This window comes from Staurois parvus, unplaced genomic scaffold (assembly GCF_062004578.1).
Source record: "Staurois parvus isolate SC_StPar_1 unplaced genomic scaffold, SC_StPar_1.0 ptg000574l, whole genome shotgun sequence".
Classification (NCBI taxonomy): domain Eukaryota; kingdom Metazoa; phylum Chordata; class Amphibia; order Anura; family Ranidae; genus Staurois; species Staurois parvus.
In genome coordinates, this window is record NW_028318370.1 from 1,538,917 (window position 1) to 1,554,748 (window position 15,832).

The 15,832-nt window shown below is 46.3% G+C and overlaps 1 protein-coding gene across 1 annotated transcript in view; it reads right to left on the reverse strand.

Moving 5' to 3' along the window:
* LOC149450440 (uncharacterized) overlaps nt 1-14,938 on the reverse strand; it is a 134,270-nt gene extending 119,332 nt beyond the window's left edge. Inside the window, exons 1-6 of the mRNA XM_089691948.1 lie at nt 14,845-14,938; nt 13,541-13,693; nt 12,254-12,397; nt 11,443-11,637; nt 1,561-1,704; nt 285-432 (exon numbers count right to left, since the gene is read on the reverse strand). Of these exons, the coding sequence (XP_089548074.1) occupies nt 285-432; nt 1,561-1,704; nt 11,443-11,637; nt 12,254-12,397; nt 13,541-13,693; nt 14,845-14,938 (878 nt within the window). The remainder of the gene's footprint in view (nt 1-284; nt 433-1,560; nt 1,705-11,442; nt 11,638-12,253; nt 12,398-13,540; nt 13,694-14,844) is intronic.
* Nucleotides 14,939-15,832: the final 894 nt, after the last annotated feature.

The window sequence follows — 15,832 nt, forward strand, 5'->3', positions numbered from 1 at the left end:
GGAGCTGAAGGTAAAAAAAAAGCCACAGAGGAATCCATGGGGCTAGAATGTACATATGTGGCAAGGAGAGAAGCCTTTCACCTATGGAGGTAAACAATGGAAGCCACAGATCTTAGATCTAGGCATGTATACATGTGGGGGGGAAGGTTAAGCCTGAAGACTATCAGAGGTAAATCTATAGCTCTTTTCAGAATGGGCTGCCTTAACGTGACATGTGTCAACCACACCACAAAGTAGATGGGCCCTTAGTCTAAAGGATTTTATTGGTTATGTGATGCAATAACTTACCGAGTTGTTTTGGGAAGAAGCACCATTTAACCCTGCGAATAGTGGAGTTAAAGCAGCATCCTCTGGAATAGCACTCGCTGGCATTAATTCCTGGGTATCCGCAATCGGTTCTTTTGGCTGGACTCACTGCACATTGAGCCTCATCTGAAACCGGTAATAAAGCATTTTTTTATGATGCCATGGTGTGTTTTAAAGGGGGGATCCACATTAAAAAAATTAGGAAATGCTTGTCATGTTGCCGAGCAGGGAACGACCCTTCGTTCAGCTGAAAAAGCTAGTTTGCCGATTTCAACATTATACAAGTCACTAGCCTGGAATAAGTAGATGAGGAGTTCTGTCCTTAAAAAAAAAATATCTGAACCCCAAAATAAGTATTGTGTCCTTAGTTGTAGTGGCTGCATTCATTTTTGTTTCAGGGTTTCTTTTCAACTGGTAATCCTGCAAACAACATTTCCTGGCTCTTTGTTGCTATGCTTACTACTCCACTGTATCTATAGGGTAAGGGCATACATGTGCTCAATGCAATTCTCTGGCTACTAGATGGCTCCAGAGTCATTGTAATGGGTTAGGTACAGGACCATTTGGACTAACAGGCAGTGTTAGTGCCATAGGAGCTCCCCATAGGTAGGATGCCAGTTAAGTACATGGTGTTAATGTCAACCTTGCATCTATAGTTAGAGCAACCCATACTTTACAGGGGTTGTCCTGAACACTGCATCCCTAGTCAGGGATGTACATAGCTCATAACGTTTTGCCTGCCCCAAGTCAGTGGTCTCCAAACTATCAGATACGGCCCTTTGCTCACCGTTATCCAGCCATTGGGGCACTATTCCTCCCCGACACAAACAATGGGGCACTTCTCCCACTAATGCCAAGGAACAGGCGCTCTTCCCACCGATACCAAAGAAGAGAGACTATTCCTGCTACTAGTACCAGTGACAAGACACTATTCCTACCACTAACAATAATGGGGCACTATTCCTCCCCACTGATACCAACAGGTTGGGCACTTCCTCCCACTGACCACAGTATTTTTTTTTTTTTTATTCCCACTGACCAAGCCTAAGGCATTTTCTACTCCCACTGGCCACAGCCCACCTATAGTCTGAAGGACTGTAAATTGGCTTTGTTTAGAAGGCCCTTGCTCTACTTTACTTTCTATTGAAGGAGATTAAGGAACAGACCAAAATGTTTTAGCAATAACAGCAAAGATAGTTCACGATATTATTCTGTGGCAGATTCCGGTAAGGTTTGTTCTGTGGTAGTACTCACTGTCAGAGTTAGTGTAGTAGCACCAGTTCACCCCCCATACACTGGTATTGAAGCAGCACCCTCTCTTGGCACAGTCTGAAGAGCTTATTCCAGGGTATCCACAGTTTCTTCGCTCATATGGAGAGCCGTCACACTCATTCGGTGCTATTATATCTAAAACCACAATAGGAAGAATTGTGCAAGTATTTCAGTAATAAATATTCCATACAAGTAAAGCTCCACACTTCCTATGTGCACTTCTCAATCATCTGCGATGGACACATCTAGGGAGTCCAGTTATGCGTTTTGAAGAATATTGTATCAAGGGCAACAAAGCTAATAAAGGGGTTGGAGGGCATCAGTTATGAGGAACAACTACAGAAATTAAGGTGTATCCTTGGTAGAAGGGGGGAAAAAACAAAACAAAAACAAAACCAAAACCAAAACAAAACCCACAAACTTTGGTGTTACTTAGTGAACACAATCTACAGATATATGGAAAGTGGTAGTGACAAATACACACACATACAGGTTGAACTGGATGGATTGGTGTCTTATTCAACTATACCAGCTATGTAAATATTTTAATCTTAATCCTGTAGAGTTTAGATTGAAAAATCCCCAGTGAAGTTAATTTACAACCTATAACACCATAACTTCCACCATAGATATGATTTACCAGATTCTATGACCTCAAAAGGAAAGAATGTCGATCTGTGCTTTAGTGTTCTGGGATGAAAAATTTTGGACTCCCATTACCCACCACAGCTGGTGATGTTCCCTTTGGATGGAACCACTGATCTGTACATAAAAATGGATTGCCAATGGAATTGTCAGTCCTATAGAGATTAAGTGGTGGGCAGAGTTCCCAGTCCCCTTCAATATGCACAACGCCGATGACAGCATATAGCGTACTACTATGGACATGAGAAGCTCCATAGTGCCAAGATTGCACTATTGCTTGCATTGAAAGTGCATACAAAGTTCAAGGGGTTAAAGGCGGTGGCTTCCTCACACGATCTCCTTTTCAAGACAAAATAGGAATACTAGAATTTGTGGGGGGGGGGGGGGGGGGAAGACCTTGCGTTTTGTGAAAGCGCGTTTCTACTATACAATTGTAAGCAAGAGGCACTTCGTGGAGTGCTGGTGACCTTTGAACTACCAATGAATATTGAATGGACGCCATCCACTTGGAGAGGTCAAGCACCCATATATCTGTTGGCCACACTGTATAGATGGATATTAAATGTAGAATTCCAGGGTATTGGTCATTTTAAAATGTTTGTTTTGACCAAGCTGGCCCAACAAACTATTTCCATTACAGAACAATGTGACTGTTGTGTGCTGTAATATATTGTATCAACATTAGTTACATACAGTAGGCAGCGCTGTGTTTTGGAAACAGTGCCGGTGACTTTCCCTCTGCTGCCACATACTGTAAAAAGGAAGAGGAGCACTGGGCCCAATTCTTCAAAGTGAAGCTTGTATTTTTATCAATAAATATAAGGCTGAGGTAGAGATGAAGTCGGCAGATGAAATCATGATCACCACCTTATCCAGTCAGAGTTTTGTATTGCATTGCAGATTCTTCAAAATTTCTAAGGACTACATATTCCATGGTACCTTTCTACCTGTAAGCAGTGATTCCTGTACTGACTCCTCAGCACCTCTGTACATAAGTCAGGCTCTGTAAAATGTGTGACAGCAGTGCCTACTCACAAGGCATGGCGACTACGTGTCACAGAAATCACAAAAATAAGTGGAAATTTTCAAAAAAGTAAATTTACAAAACTACAAGATTGTCAAGATGACTAAAAATGGACTTCAAATAACTGAACTGTAATGTGGAAATGAATACAGGAGTTCATATTTTGGCCAGATATGCCTTCTGCTTTAACCACCTCTAAACCGGAGACTCACCCCCTTCCTGCCCAGGCCAATTTTCAGATTTCAGTGCCGACACACTTTGAACACCAGTTACTCATACGACACTGTACTCAAATTAAATGTTTTTATTGTTCGACAGAGCTCTCTGCTGCTTGTATTTAATCACTGCTGGTTTTTTTTTGCTACACAAGCAAAAAACGTTCTTAGTTTTTGAAATAAAAAAGTTTACTTTTCTTCATAAATTTAGGCCAAAATGTATTCCGCTTCATTTCTTTGGTGAAAATAACCCACATCAGGGTTTATCATTTTGTATGTAGAAAGTTATAGTTCAAAGGCTATGGTATATAATCTGAAAATTAATCAATCCTGATGTACTGACAACCTATCATTTCTTGAGGCCTGAAAATGCCAGGACAATACAAAACCCCAAATTACTTTTTGGAAATTAGACAGTCTAGGGTATTTAGTAAGAGGCATTGGGAGTTATGTGAAGTTGTAATTATTGTAATTTCTTTTGAAGAAAAAATTATACAAAATGTGGGTTTCTCACAATTTATATTTACATACTGTCCTCAGAGCAGCACAGCGTCATCGTGTCTCATGTGCTGGTGATAAGGGATACTGACTTGACAGTATTTCTAATTAAAGGTTTTGGTTCTCATCTTTTTCCCTTTTTTTTAACTTAACAAACTGACCAGTGCAGTATATTACTACAGTGACACTGTACTGCTCTGGAAAAGGGATTATACTTTTTTTTTACTGTGCTTATAATAGTGATTGTTACTGTTATAAGCAATCATTTTTGTGAATGACATCCATTCAGTTACAGGGTGTTCTATTGTGATAAATGTGATTGGTCTCAGCTATCACATGGTACAGAGGCATTGTGATTGGCCCCGTCTGCAACATGTGTCTACTATGACCAGAGATCACCACAATAGTACACAATGAATGTCTATGAATAAATGCAATTCATTGTGTTCAGCTGCCATGTGATCACTGGTCACAGCAATCACCAGCCTGGTACAGTGATATATCATCCACCGTGTCCAGTGGACACAAAGTGTGACAGATTGAGCTGAAGCATGGCTGCTAGAGTGTAGAGGAGGCGCAACTGGGAGGAGGTCATATGACGTCCACTCAGGATGGAAGAGCTCCCACTCATTCTGCTATAGAAGCAGTTAAAGAATGCCCCATTGGTGATGTGGTGACCCAACATAAAATTAGAAATCTCTCCAACATGAGATCTTAGATATTGGTAGAACAAGTGTCTCTGCTGGAAGATGTACCCTCAAATTCTGCTCTGATCAACTCAAAAAAAATCAAGTTACACTTACGGTAATGTCTTTTCCAGGAGTCTCAGGCCAGCACCTTGAGAGACCTCGGCTCCTCCCCCTCTGAGGAAACACCTCCACCCTAAAATAAAAAGAGCTACACTCCCCTCCGACCTCAGTTCTCCAAGCATCCTCCGGTCACCTGGGGGGGAGACAATGTGAGACAACATAATCGAAATAAGCCATCCTCACATAACCAATATCAAAACTGGGTGGGAAACTGGTGCTGGCCTAAAAGACTCCTGGAAAAGAAGTTACCGTAAGTGTAACTTGATTTTTCCCTTTACGTCTCTCAGGCCAGCACCTTGAGAGGATAAGCGAGTACTCACCCCACGGGCGGTCTAACTGCTTGCAAGACTTAACCAAAGGCCTGCTCCTGCACAGAGACCAGGTCCAGTCTGTAATGCTTGGCAAACGTGTCATAGTTGGACCATGTCGCCGCTCTGCAGATCTGCCCTGGGGAAGCTCCTGCTAGCTCTGCCTGGGTAACCGCCACTGTTCGGGTGGAATGCGCCCCAATACCCTCTGGGGCCTCCAGCCCGGTATGCTCCTGCAATTGACAGTCTCAACCAACCAGCCAGTGTCCTTTTAGAAGCTCTCTTGCCTCTCCTAGCCCCCTTGAAAAAAAAACACAAAAAAGGATTCGGTGCTCCTAAACTCCCTAGTCCTCTCTAGATAATGGAGTACGCACCTTCTTACATCCAAAAAATAAAATTTTTCCTGATCTACCCCAACCGGGTCAGTAAAAAAAATACAAAAAAAAAAAAAAACCACGAGGGAAGGACTATGTCCTGCTCCCTCTGGAATGTCTGGGCCACCTTCGGAATGAAGGATGGGTCCGTCCTGAAAACTATCCTGTCTGAAAAAATACGGAGATAAGGTGTTCTGATCGATAGGGCCTCAAGTTCACATGCCCTCCTCGCCATGGTAATCGCCACCAAAAATGCTGTCTTAACAGTGAGCTCACCAATCGGGCAGGACTCCAGGGGCTCGAACGGAGCCCTAGTCATCACTCCTAGAACCTTGGCCAAATCCCACATCAGAAACGGTCTGGTCCTCAGGGGCCTCTGTCTCACCAGAGCTTTAAAAAAATCTAGCCACCAACGCCTCCCTGGCCAAGGGACTCTCTAGGAACACACTGAGGTCCGAGACCTGGCCCTTGAGCGTGCTAACAGACAACCCCTTGTCCGCCCCCGCCTGGAGGAATTCCAACACTGAAACTAAACTATGGGTTGCTACTGACGCCCGGTGACACCAGGCTGTAAAGCGACTCCAGACCCTACCATAAATGGCCTGGGTCTCCTTCCTACTGGCCAGTAATGTTGCCACTACCCTGGGCGAGAAACCTTTCACTAAGAGGAGCTGCCGCTCAGAAGCCAGGCAGTCAACCTCAATCTGCCCACGCTGGGGCAAAGGACCGGCCCCTGCGTCAACAAATCTTCCCTTGGTGGCAGCCCCCAGGGTGGACGAGAGGCTAAACTTCTTAGGGTCGCGAACCACGCCCACCTCGGCCAGAAGGGAGCTATCAGGATTAATGAGGTCCCCACTGTTCTGAATTTCCTGAGAACTAGGGGAAGCAAGGGAACCGGGGGGAAAGCGCAACACAGCTGGTAATCCCACCTTTGACTTAATGCATCCACCGCTCTTGACCCGTCCCTGCGGGATAGGGAGAAGAAGTTTGTGACCTTGTTGTTTCTTCCCGAGGCAAAAAGATCCACGTCCGGGGATCCCCATCTCCGCACAAACTCCTGAAAGACCTCAGGGTTCAAGGCCCATTCTGCCTCCCTGAGCTGTGTCCTGCTCAGGAAATCTGCCCAGGACAACAGCATAGCCGCTAACGCTCCGAGGGCCTTGCTCCTCGTTCTGCCCTGCCAGTTTATATAAGCCACCGCCGTGGCATTGTCCGTTAGGACTCGCACATGCTTGCCCGTGACCCTCAATTGGAAGGCGTGCAGAGCCTCCCCCACTGCCCTCAACTCCCTCCAATTTGAGGATTCGCCCTTCTGCGCTAAGGACCATTCCCCCTGAGCCACTAAGCCTCCCAGGTGGGCTCCCCACCCCCAGGAGCTGGCATCCGTCGTGACCTCACTCGACACTGGAAAGCACCACAGCAACCCCTGGGCTATGCTGGACGATCTCCACCACCACAGGGACCTCTTCACACTGGGGGGAACCAGGACCCGGTCCTCTGAGTGAGCCCTCCTGTCCCAAACTCTCAGGACCCACAGCTGGAGGGGACGCATATGCAAACATGCCCACTGTACTGCTGGAATAGAAGCGGTTAGTAATCCCAGTACAGACATGGCTTGCCTTATGGATATCGACCTGCTCCCCTGCACCAATCTGATCCCCGCCTCCAACTTGGCAACCTTCTCCAAAGTCAGACTGGTCTTCTGACTCACCGAATACAGAGTGTAACCTAAGTATACTACTCTGAGAAGGCACCAGACAGGACTTCTCTAGATTCAAAATCCACCCCAGGTTCTCCAGATGGCCCCTCAATACCACCAGATTCTGCCGAAGGTGAGCCTCTGAATCTGCGAAGAGTAGCAAGTCGTCCAGATAGGCTATCACCGAAATCCCCTTCATGCGAATAGGAATCAGTGCCTCCGTCAGAACCTTGGTAAAAATTCTTGGCGAGGAGGAAAGCCCGAATGGAAGTGCCCTGAACTGCCAATGTCGAACTCCTCCCTCTCCGCCTACTGCCAACCTGAAGAACCGCTGAGAAGGTTCCGCAACAGGCACGTGCAGATAGGCGTCCTTCAAATCTACAGACGCCATGAAAGCACCTGGCGGAATCAGGGACCTGACTGTAAAGATGGAGTCCATGCTTAATCTCCGGTAGCGTACTAACCTGTTCAGGGGTTTCAGGTTCAAAATCAGCCTGAACGCCCCAGACTGCTTTTGAACCAACACCACATGGGAATAAATCCCCTTCCCTCGCTCCCTTATCGGGACCCTGGTGATGACTCTCTGGTCCTCGAGATCCTCCAAGGCGTCCACCAGGGCAGCGGCCTTCGCCGGATCCCTTGGACGGGCCGTCACAAGGAACTTCTCGGGTGCTGGGCCTGCAAACTCCAACCGATAACCCCTTCTGATGACATCCAAAATGAAGGGGCTGGCGACCACCGCTTCCCACTGCGGGAGGAAGGCCGCCAGTCTTCCTCCCACAGGAGGAACCGAGTCACCGCGGTTTCTGGGGCTGCTCAGGAGGGCAAAAAAATCACCCTCCCCCGCCTCTCTGGCCTGCAGACCTACCCTGACCCACTGGCCTCAGGCTCAGTCTCTTCGCCGGGCGGGCCTTACGTGTCCCTCCCTCCTGCAACTTCCTCTTGAGGGGGAAGGACTTCTTCCTGTCAGCTGTCTGGTCCAACAATTCCTCCAACCCTGGGCCGAAAAGACAGTCTCCTGTGAGGGGGATGCCGCACAATCTAACTTTTGAAGTGATGTCCCCCTGCCACGTTTTTAACCACAGCGCCCTTCTAGCCGAATTGGTAAGAGCAGCTGACCTAGCCCCCAACCTCACCGACTCTGCAGAAGCGTCCGCGATATATCCGATCCCTTGCAAAAGGGTCTCAAAGGAGGCCAAGATTTTTTCCCTGGGAGAGTACCACAATATGGGCCTGCAATTATGTAAGCCAGTATTCCAAGTTTCTAGCTACCACGGTCGCGGCCATGGCCGGCTTCAGATTGTAAAGGGTCCTTCAGGTTGTAAAGGGTCCTCATTAACGGAAACCTCCTTCTTAACGCCTTCGAGAAGAACGGCTTCCTTTCCGGATCCTGCCACTCCTTCCTAATAGTCTCCACCAAAATGTCATGCACAGGAAATATTCTGTGCTTTTGCTCCTCCAAACCCCGATACATTTGGTCATGGAGAGATAAGGTCTTAACCTCCTCAATGTTCAGGGTCTCATATATAGCCTCCAGGAGCTCATCCACCTCCTCTAGGGTTAATTTATACCGGGAGGGACCCCCGCCTTCCTCAGAGGGACCTTCCCCCGCAGATTCCTCTTCAGACTGGGAATCCCTCAATGGCCCTTCCTCCTCTCCAGACACGTGGGGTTCCCTGCTCCTACCTACCGAGGCTATCGGGGGGAAGGGGGGGGTACAGGCTGGGGAAGGGCAAACCGTTCCATGAGGGATTTGAAGGAGTCGAAGGTGCTAGCCAAGTCCTTCACCGACCTGGCTAAGTCCCCCTGTTCCGGCCTCTCCTCCTTCACTAACCCCAGGATGGGCATCTCCGTCTAGGCTCCTGGTGCTTAAGCTTAGCCCGAGCCTTGCCCTGAAAGACACAAAGAAGTTGCAGGAGGGAAGCCTGACAAACCTAACCTCACACCAAGTTTGCCACCCCCCCCTCCTTCCCGGCAGAGCCTAAGGGCCTGCTCCCACTGCAGACCCCCTGCCCTACCCCTTACACACCCCATTACCTGAGGGTCCGGGAATACCCCTTGAGCTAGGGGTCAACAGGTAGGGGAGGCCTCCACTGAGGCACCTTACCTGTGTCTGGCTGGTGCTGGCATCTCCTGGTCCCGGTGCCTCCGACATCCTGCTCAGGAGGGCGGTTGCCTGGTGCTAGCCTGTCCCCCAGGCAGCTGTGCACCGCTATTTAAATCTTGCGCCGCCGTTGTGTGAGGGCCGCGACCGGAAGTTGCAGCCCTGGGCGAAGCCCCACCCCTCTTGACGGAAATCGCCATCTCCCGACGTCCAGCCCGGCAAAGTCACCTGACCGCTAGCATGGGAAGGAGCGAGACTCCATCCCGATCCTCCCCAGATCTCACCACAGCCTCCCCAACTCGCTGGAGGGGGTCGGGGGGCAAAGAGCAGGTACATGCCTTCCCCGTCACCCAGGGTGCGCGCCCACTGCACCGCAGCCTGCCCAGGGAGGATATGCAGCCGGACACTTCGACCTTCACTCCCGGCTGCGTCGAGCCTCTGTCGGCTATCCAGCCCTCGGCTCCCCTGCCGTCTGTGCGATAGCCGGAGGAAACACCTGAATGGAGGTCGGAGGGGAGCTTTTTTTATTTTAGGGTGGTGGTGTTTCCTCAGAGGGGGAGGAGCCGAGGTCTCAAGGTGCTGGCCTGAAAGACGTAAAAGGGGAGGGGAAAAAAAAAAAAAAAAAAAAAAAAAAAAAAGTGTAGTAACTGTGGAAGATGGACTGGTTGGAAGAGTAGAAGATTCCATTATTAGCTGAGGGCAGGATAGGCTTCCTTGGAGATAGGTTTTCAGAGACCACCTAAAAGTGAGCAGAGTAGGTGATCGTCTGATAAATTAGGGTAGAGAGTTCCAGAGGATAGGGGTAGCTCTGGAAAAGTCCTGGAAGGAGGAGACAAGGGAGCTAGACAGCAGGAGGTCGTACGAGGAGCAGAGAGTACAGTTTGGGTGATATTTAGAGACAAGATCGGTGATGTCATTTGGGGCAGAGTTATAAATGGCTTTATACGTTGTTAATTTTTTGAATTTTATCCGTTGGGCAATGGGAAGCCAGTGGAGGGATTATCAGAGAGGGGTGGCAGATACAGAACGGTTAGTAAGGTGGATAAGTCTGGCAGCAGCATTCACGATAGACTGAAGAGGGGATAGCCTGCGATGAGGCCGGCCAATGAGGGAGTTGCAATAGTCAAGATGAGATAACAAGGGAGTGAATAAGTTGCTTAGTGGTTTCCGAGGTTAGGAACGGGCGTATCTTGGAGATGTTGGAGGTGAAGTCTACAAGATTTGGACAATGATGGATTTGGGGGTGAAAGGACAGATGGGAGTCTAGGATTACACCTAGTACCCTGGCATGAGGGGAAGGACTGATTATTGTGTTTGATTTTGGAGAAGTCAGGAGAGGGGGCACAGGCAGGGGGGATTACTAAGAGCTCAGTTTTGGAAAGATTGAGTTTGAGGAAGTGGAGTGACATCCATGCCGATATGTTGCTTAGTAGGTTAGTAATGCAAGAGGAGACTGAAGGGGTGAGGCGAGGGGTAGAGAGATGTGTGTCATCAGCATAGAGAGTACTTAAAGCCATGGGAGTTTATCAAGTGACCAAGGGAGGAGGTGTAAATGGAGAAGAGAAAGGGTCCAAAGACAGAACCTTGAGGGACCCCTACAGAAAGAGGGAGTGAAGAGGAGGAGGCAGTGTTCTAGGCAATGCTGAAGGAGCACTGCGATAGGTAAGAGGAGAACCAGGAGAGCAGAGTGAGACCAAGAGAGTGGAGTTTGAGGGGATGGTCAACCATATCAAAAGCCTCAGAGGAGGTCAAGTAGTAAGAGTACAGAGTAGTGACCATTGGTTTTAGCTGTTAGTAGATTAGCGAGTTGCATGCACAGCTGTATATAGCAGGAGGACCTGATTTTTTTTCTCTTCTAATGCAGTTCAGTATCCCCCCGCCAAAGACCAGGCAGTAAAAGGAGGAGCAGCAGATTTTTGAGATGTTATGCATCAAGTCTGCACACTCCTCCTATCAGCATGTTCCTTGTTAGCACATCAGCACTTTAGCTTATATGATTGGCTTTTCGGATTGCCTTCCCCTACAGTCTGAGCTGTGCTACATAGGGGATTATGAGAAGCTCATACCAAGTAGAACTAAGACACCAACACAGCTTGCTTTTGTAACATACTGTGGAAACTGTTGACACTCTAAAAATTCTGCATATTAATTATATTAATGGAAATTAAAGCATAGGAAATAATCTTACTGTAGTCAGTGGGGTAGAAGCACCATTTGTCCCCGGGAATGGAGGAGTTGAAGCAGCATCCTCTGGAATGGCATTCTTCGGAACCAATTCCTGGATATCCACAGTCTGTTCTAGTTCCTTGATATCCACAGCCTGTCCTGTCAGCTGGCCTCACCAAGCTTTGATCATATGGCCTCACCAAGCTTTGATCATCATCTATGAAGAATAATTGATAATATTGTATTTGAAATGGCAATTCATGTTAACTGGCTGCACAGAAAAGTTTTCAGAGCCTTTGGGGGGTACTAATTTTTATACACATTCTTGACTTAAAGGGTAAGTGCACTTTCAGATATGGTGAGCCTAGTCGTTTTACCCCCATTGCCCTGACCTACAGGATTCCACCCTTCCCCTTCACAGATCATAGAGATCCGGATGTTTTACAATCAGCTGTGAAAGGCTCCCTCTCCTGGCTGTGCATGCACATGAAGTCCATGAGGCTGTAATTGGGACCCATCCTGGCTGGGAGCTGAAGGTAAAAAAGCCACAGAGGAATCTAGGGGGCTATAATGTACATACGTGGCTAGGAGAGAAGCCTTTCACCTATGGAGGTAAACAATTGAAGCCACAGTTCTTGGATCTAGGCATGTATACATGGGGGGGGGGGGGGGGGGGGGGAGGTTAAGCCTTAAGACTATCAGAGGTAAATCTATAGCTCTTTTCAGAATGGGCTGCCTTAACGTGACACATGTCAACCACATGTGAACACACCACAAAGTAGATGGGCCCTTAGTCTAAAGGATTTTATTGGCTATGTGATGCAATAACTTACCGAGTTGTTTTGGGAAGAAGCACCATTTAACCCTGCGAATAGTGGAGTTAAAGCAGCATCCTCTGGAATGGCACTCGCTGGCATTAATTCCTGGGTATCCGCAATCGGTTCTTTTGGCTGGACTCACTGCACACTGAGCCTCATCTGAAACGGGTAATAAAAAAGCATTTTTTATGATGCCATGGTGTGGTTTAAAGGGGGGATCCACATTAAAAAAATTAGGAATTCCTTGTCATGTTGCCAAGCAGGGAACGACCCTTCGTTCAGCTGAAAAAGCTAGTTTGCTGATCTGCTGGTTTCAACATTACACAAGTCACTGGCCTAGAATAAGTAGATGAGGAGTTCTGTCCTTAAAAAAATATCTGAACCCCAAAATAAGTATTGTGTCCTTAGTTGTAGTGGCTGCATTAATTTTTGTTTCAGGGTTTCTTTTCAACTGGTAATCCTGCAAATAGCCCATTTCCTGGCTCTTTGTGGCTATGCTTACTACTCCACTGTATCTATAGGGTAAGGGCATAAAGGTGCTCAATGTAATTCTTTGGCTACTAGATGGCTCCAGAGTCATTGTAATGGGTTAGGTACAGGACCATTTGGACTAACAGGCAGTGTTAGTGCCATCGGAGCCAGTAGAGCTCCCCATAGGTAGGATGCCAGTTAAGGAAGTACATGGTGTTAATGTCAACCTTGCATCTACAGTTAGAGAGCAGCCCATACTTTACAGGGGTTGTCCTGAGTACTGCATCCCTAGTCAGGGATGTACATAGCCCATAAAGTTTAGCCTGCCCCAAGTCAGTGGTCTTTAAACTGTCAGATATGGCCCTTTGCTCACCATTATCCAGCCATTGGGGCACTATTCCTCCCCCTGACACAAACAATGGGGCACTTCTCCCACTAATGCCAAGGAACAGGCGATCTTCCCACTGATACCAAAGAAGAAACACTATTCCTGCTACTAGTACCAATGACAAGACACTATTCCTACCACTAATAATGGGGCACTATTCCTCCCCACTGATACCAACAGGTTGGGCACTTCCTCCCACTGACCACAGTATTTTTTTTTATTCCCACTGACCAAGCCTAAGGCATTTTCTACTCCCACTGGCCACAGCCCACCTATAGTCTGAAGGACTGTAAATTGGCTTTGTTTAGAAGGCCCTTGCTCTACTTTACTTTCTATTGAAGATTAAGGAACAGACCAAAATGTTTTAGCAATAACAGCAAAGATAGTTCACGATATTATTCTGTGGCAGATTCCGGTAATGTTTGTTCTGTGGTAGTACTCACTGTCAGAGTTAGTGTAGTAGCACCAGTTCACCCCCCGTACACTGGTATTGAAGCAGCACCCTCTCTTGGCACAGTCTGAAGAGCTTATTCCAGGGTATCCACAGTTTCTTCGCTCATATGGAGAGCCGTCACACTCATTCGGTGCTATTATATCTAAAACCACAATAGGAAGAATTGTGCAAGTATTTCAGTACTAAATATTCCATACAAGTAAAGCTCCACACTTCCTATGTGCACTTCTCAATCATCTGCGATGGAGACATCTAGGGAGTCCAGTTATGTGTTTTGAAGAATATTGTATCAAAGGCAACAAAGCTAATAAAGGGGTTGGAGGGCATCAGTTATGAGGAACAACTACAGAAATTAAGGTGCATCCTTGGTAGGAGGAAAAAAAAACAAAAAAAAAAAAACACACAAAATACACAGAGGTCTTGCTATTCCATAGCCCAATTACATCTGTAAAGGACACACGATATGTTGGTAAAGTAAAGCACATCCCTGCCACAACCCCAGTTACACTGACTACAAAGATCTCATGTGCAGAAAATGACTGGCAAAGCCGCCAGGGGTCACTAAACTTTCTAAACAAAAGGCCAGTTTATGATTGTTCAGACTTTAGGGGGATTGGACTGTGGCTAGTGGAAGTAGAAAATGCCCCAGCATCAGTAAATGTGTCAGGCTTGGTGGCAAAGTGTTTGTGGTCAGTGGGAGGGGAATCATGTCCATCATTGGTATTAGTGGTAGAAAATGTCCCATCGTACGCATTCGTGGGAATAACAGTGCCCCATCATAGGGGTCAGTGGGAGGAATGGTGTCTTGTACCAGTAGGAATTAGTGCTTCAAGAGCCAAATAAAGGCTTGCAAGAGCTGAAGTTTGGGGGAGCACTGGACTAAACCACACAAGTACTTTAACCTCTATTTTCCCTTATAATTGGCTTATACAAAACAAATTAAATACAGTGTTTGGATAAAAGTTTAGAGCAGCATAACAGTTAGTAAAATATATTTTGTATAGAGATACAATTTAGGTCAAAAATGACAACTGAGGGTGCCAGAAGGACAGCGGGATTTGGTCTCAAATGAGGGACAATTGGGGGCTTTGCAATTAAAAACAAAATGTTTTAGTTTTTCCAAATCAAGAGATTTAATTCCATCAATGCTTTGCTGCAAAAAAGTGAGGTTCTGCAGTGTTGGAGCAAATAACATTCAGTATGTTGGTTATTATTCAAACATGTGACATGGACCTTAGACTAATCAGCCTCATTTCTGTATGCTTTTTTAACTTAGGAGGTGAAATTACTTACATAAGTCTTCCTCACCACTTCCATTTTCAGTAGCCAAACTCGGAAGTCCTAGAAATGTGGCAGTCACCAGAAGGAGCCATAGCTTGGGCGTCATGATGGTGCTTTTATCTGGTTTAGTGACAGGACAGACAGCAACTGACTTTTCCAGTTATATACATTTATAGTGTTTGCAGACAATGCGTAGGGTCAATATCAAAGCAGAAAATATTTCATAAACCATGCAATTTATCCAACACAGAGCAGTGCTTTTTCTCTTGTGTTGCTAGAATCCCAACACAGGACAGATAGTCGTTTCTATAGGGTGTATTGTACAGTTATATTTCAGCAAATAATTACTATTGAATAAAGACATGTATAGCATATTGGTAGGTACACCTTAATAGGTCATCAGTAGATAAGGATCATGTAACTGGCAACTAATACTGAAATAATGCAATTTGTTTGGTACTCTGGGGTGGACCTGTAAACCTAGATATATAAGTGCTGCCATTGTTGACTTGTTTCTAAAGCTGTAGACTGCAGGATATCACTCTGATGACCTTGTGAGTCACTGGCCTGGAACAAACATGTAGGATAGGAATGGAAACTTTTAGACTTTCTTTTAGGACATTTGCTAGATAGTGAGGCCAGGATTAAGATTTTTCTTTGCCTTTGCAGGTTTTTCTTAAATATATTAAAGCTGGATTTTGGCCTTGTCACTGAAGGCGATGTTCCTCATCTCAAAATGCTGCCTCTCCCCTACACCACTCCACCCTACACTGGTAATGAATAATCTGAGAAGTCAATATAAGCCTTTATATATTTATACTACCTTTAAATAAAAACTATTCCTTAATATATAACAATTCAAATGGAGAGGGTAGATTAGTGGTTTTCAACTTATGAGCTAAAGGGGGGTTCAGTTTGGCTCCTGACATTACTAAAAGGCTACACAAAATGTTCAATATATAGAATGCTTGATAGGACTGTCAGAAACTGCAGAACTAAT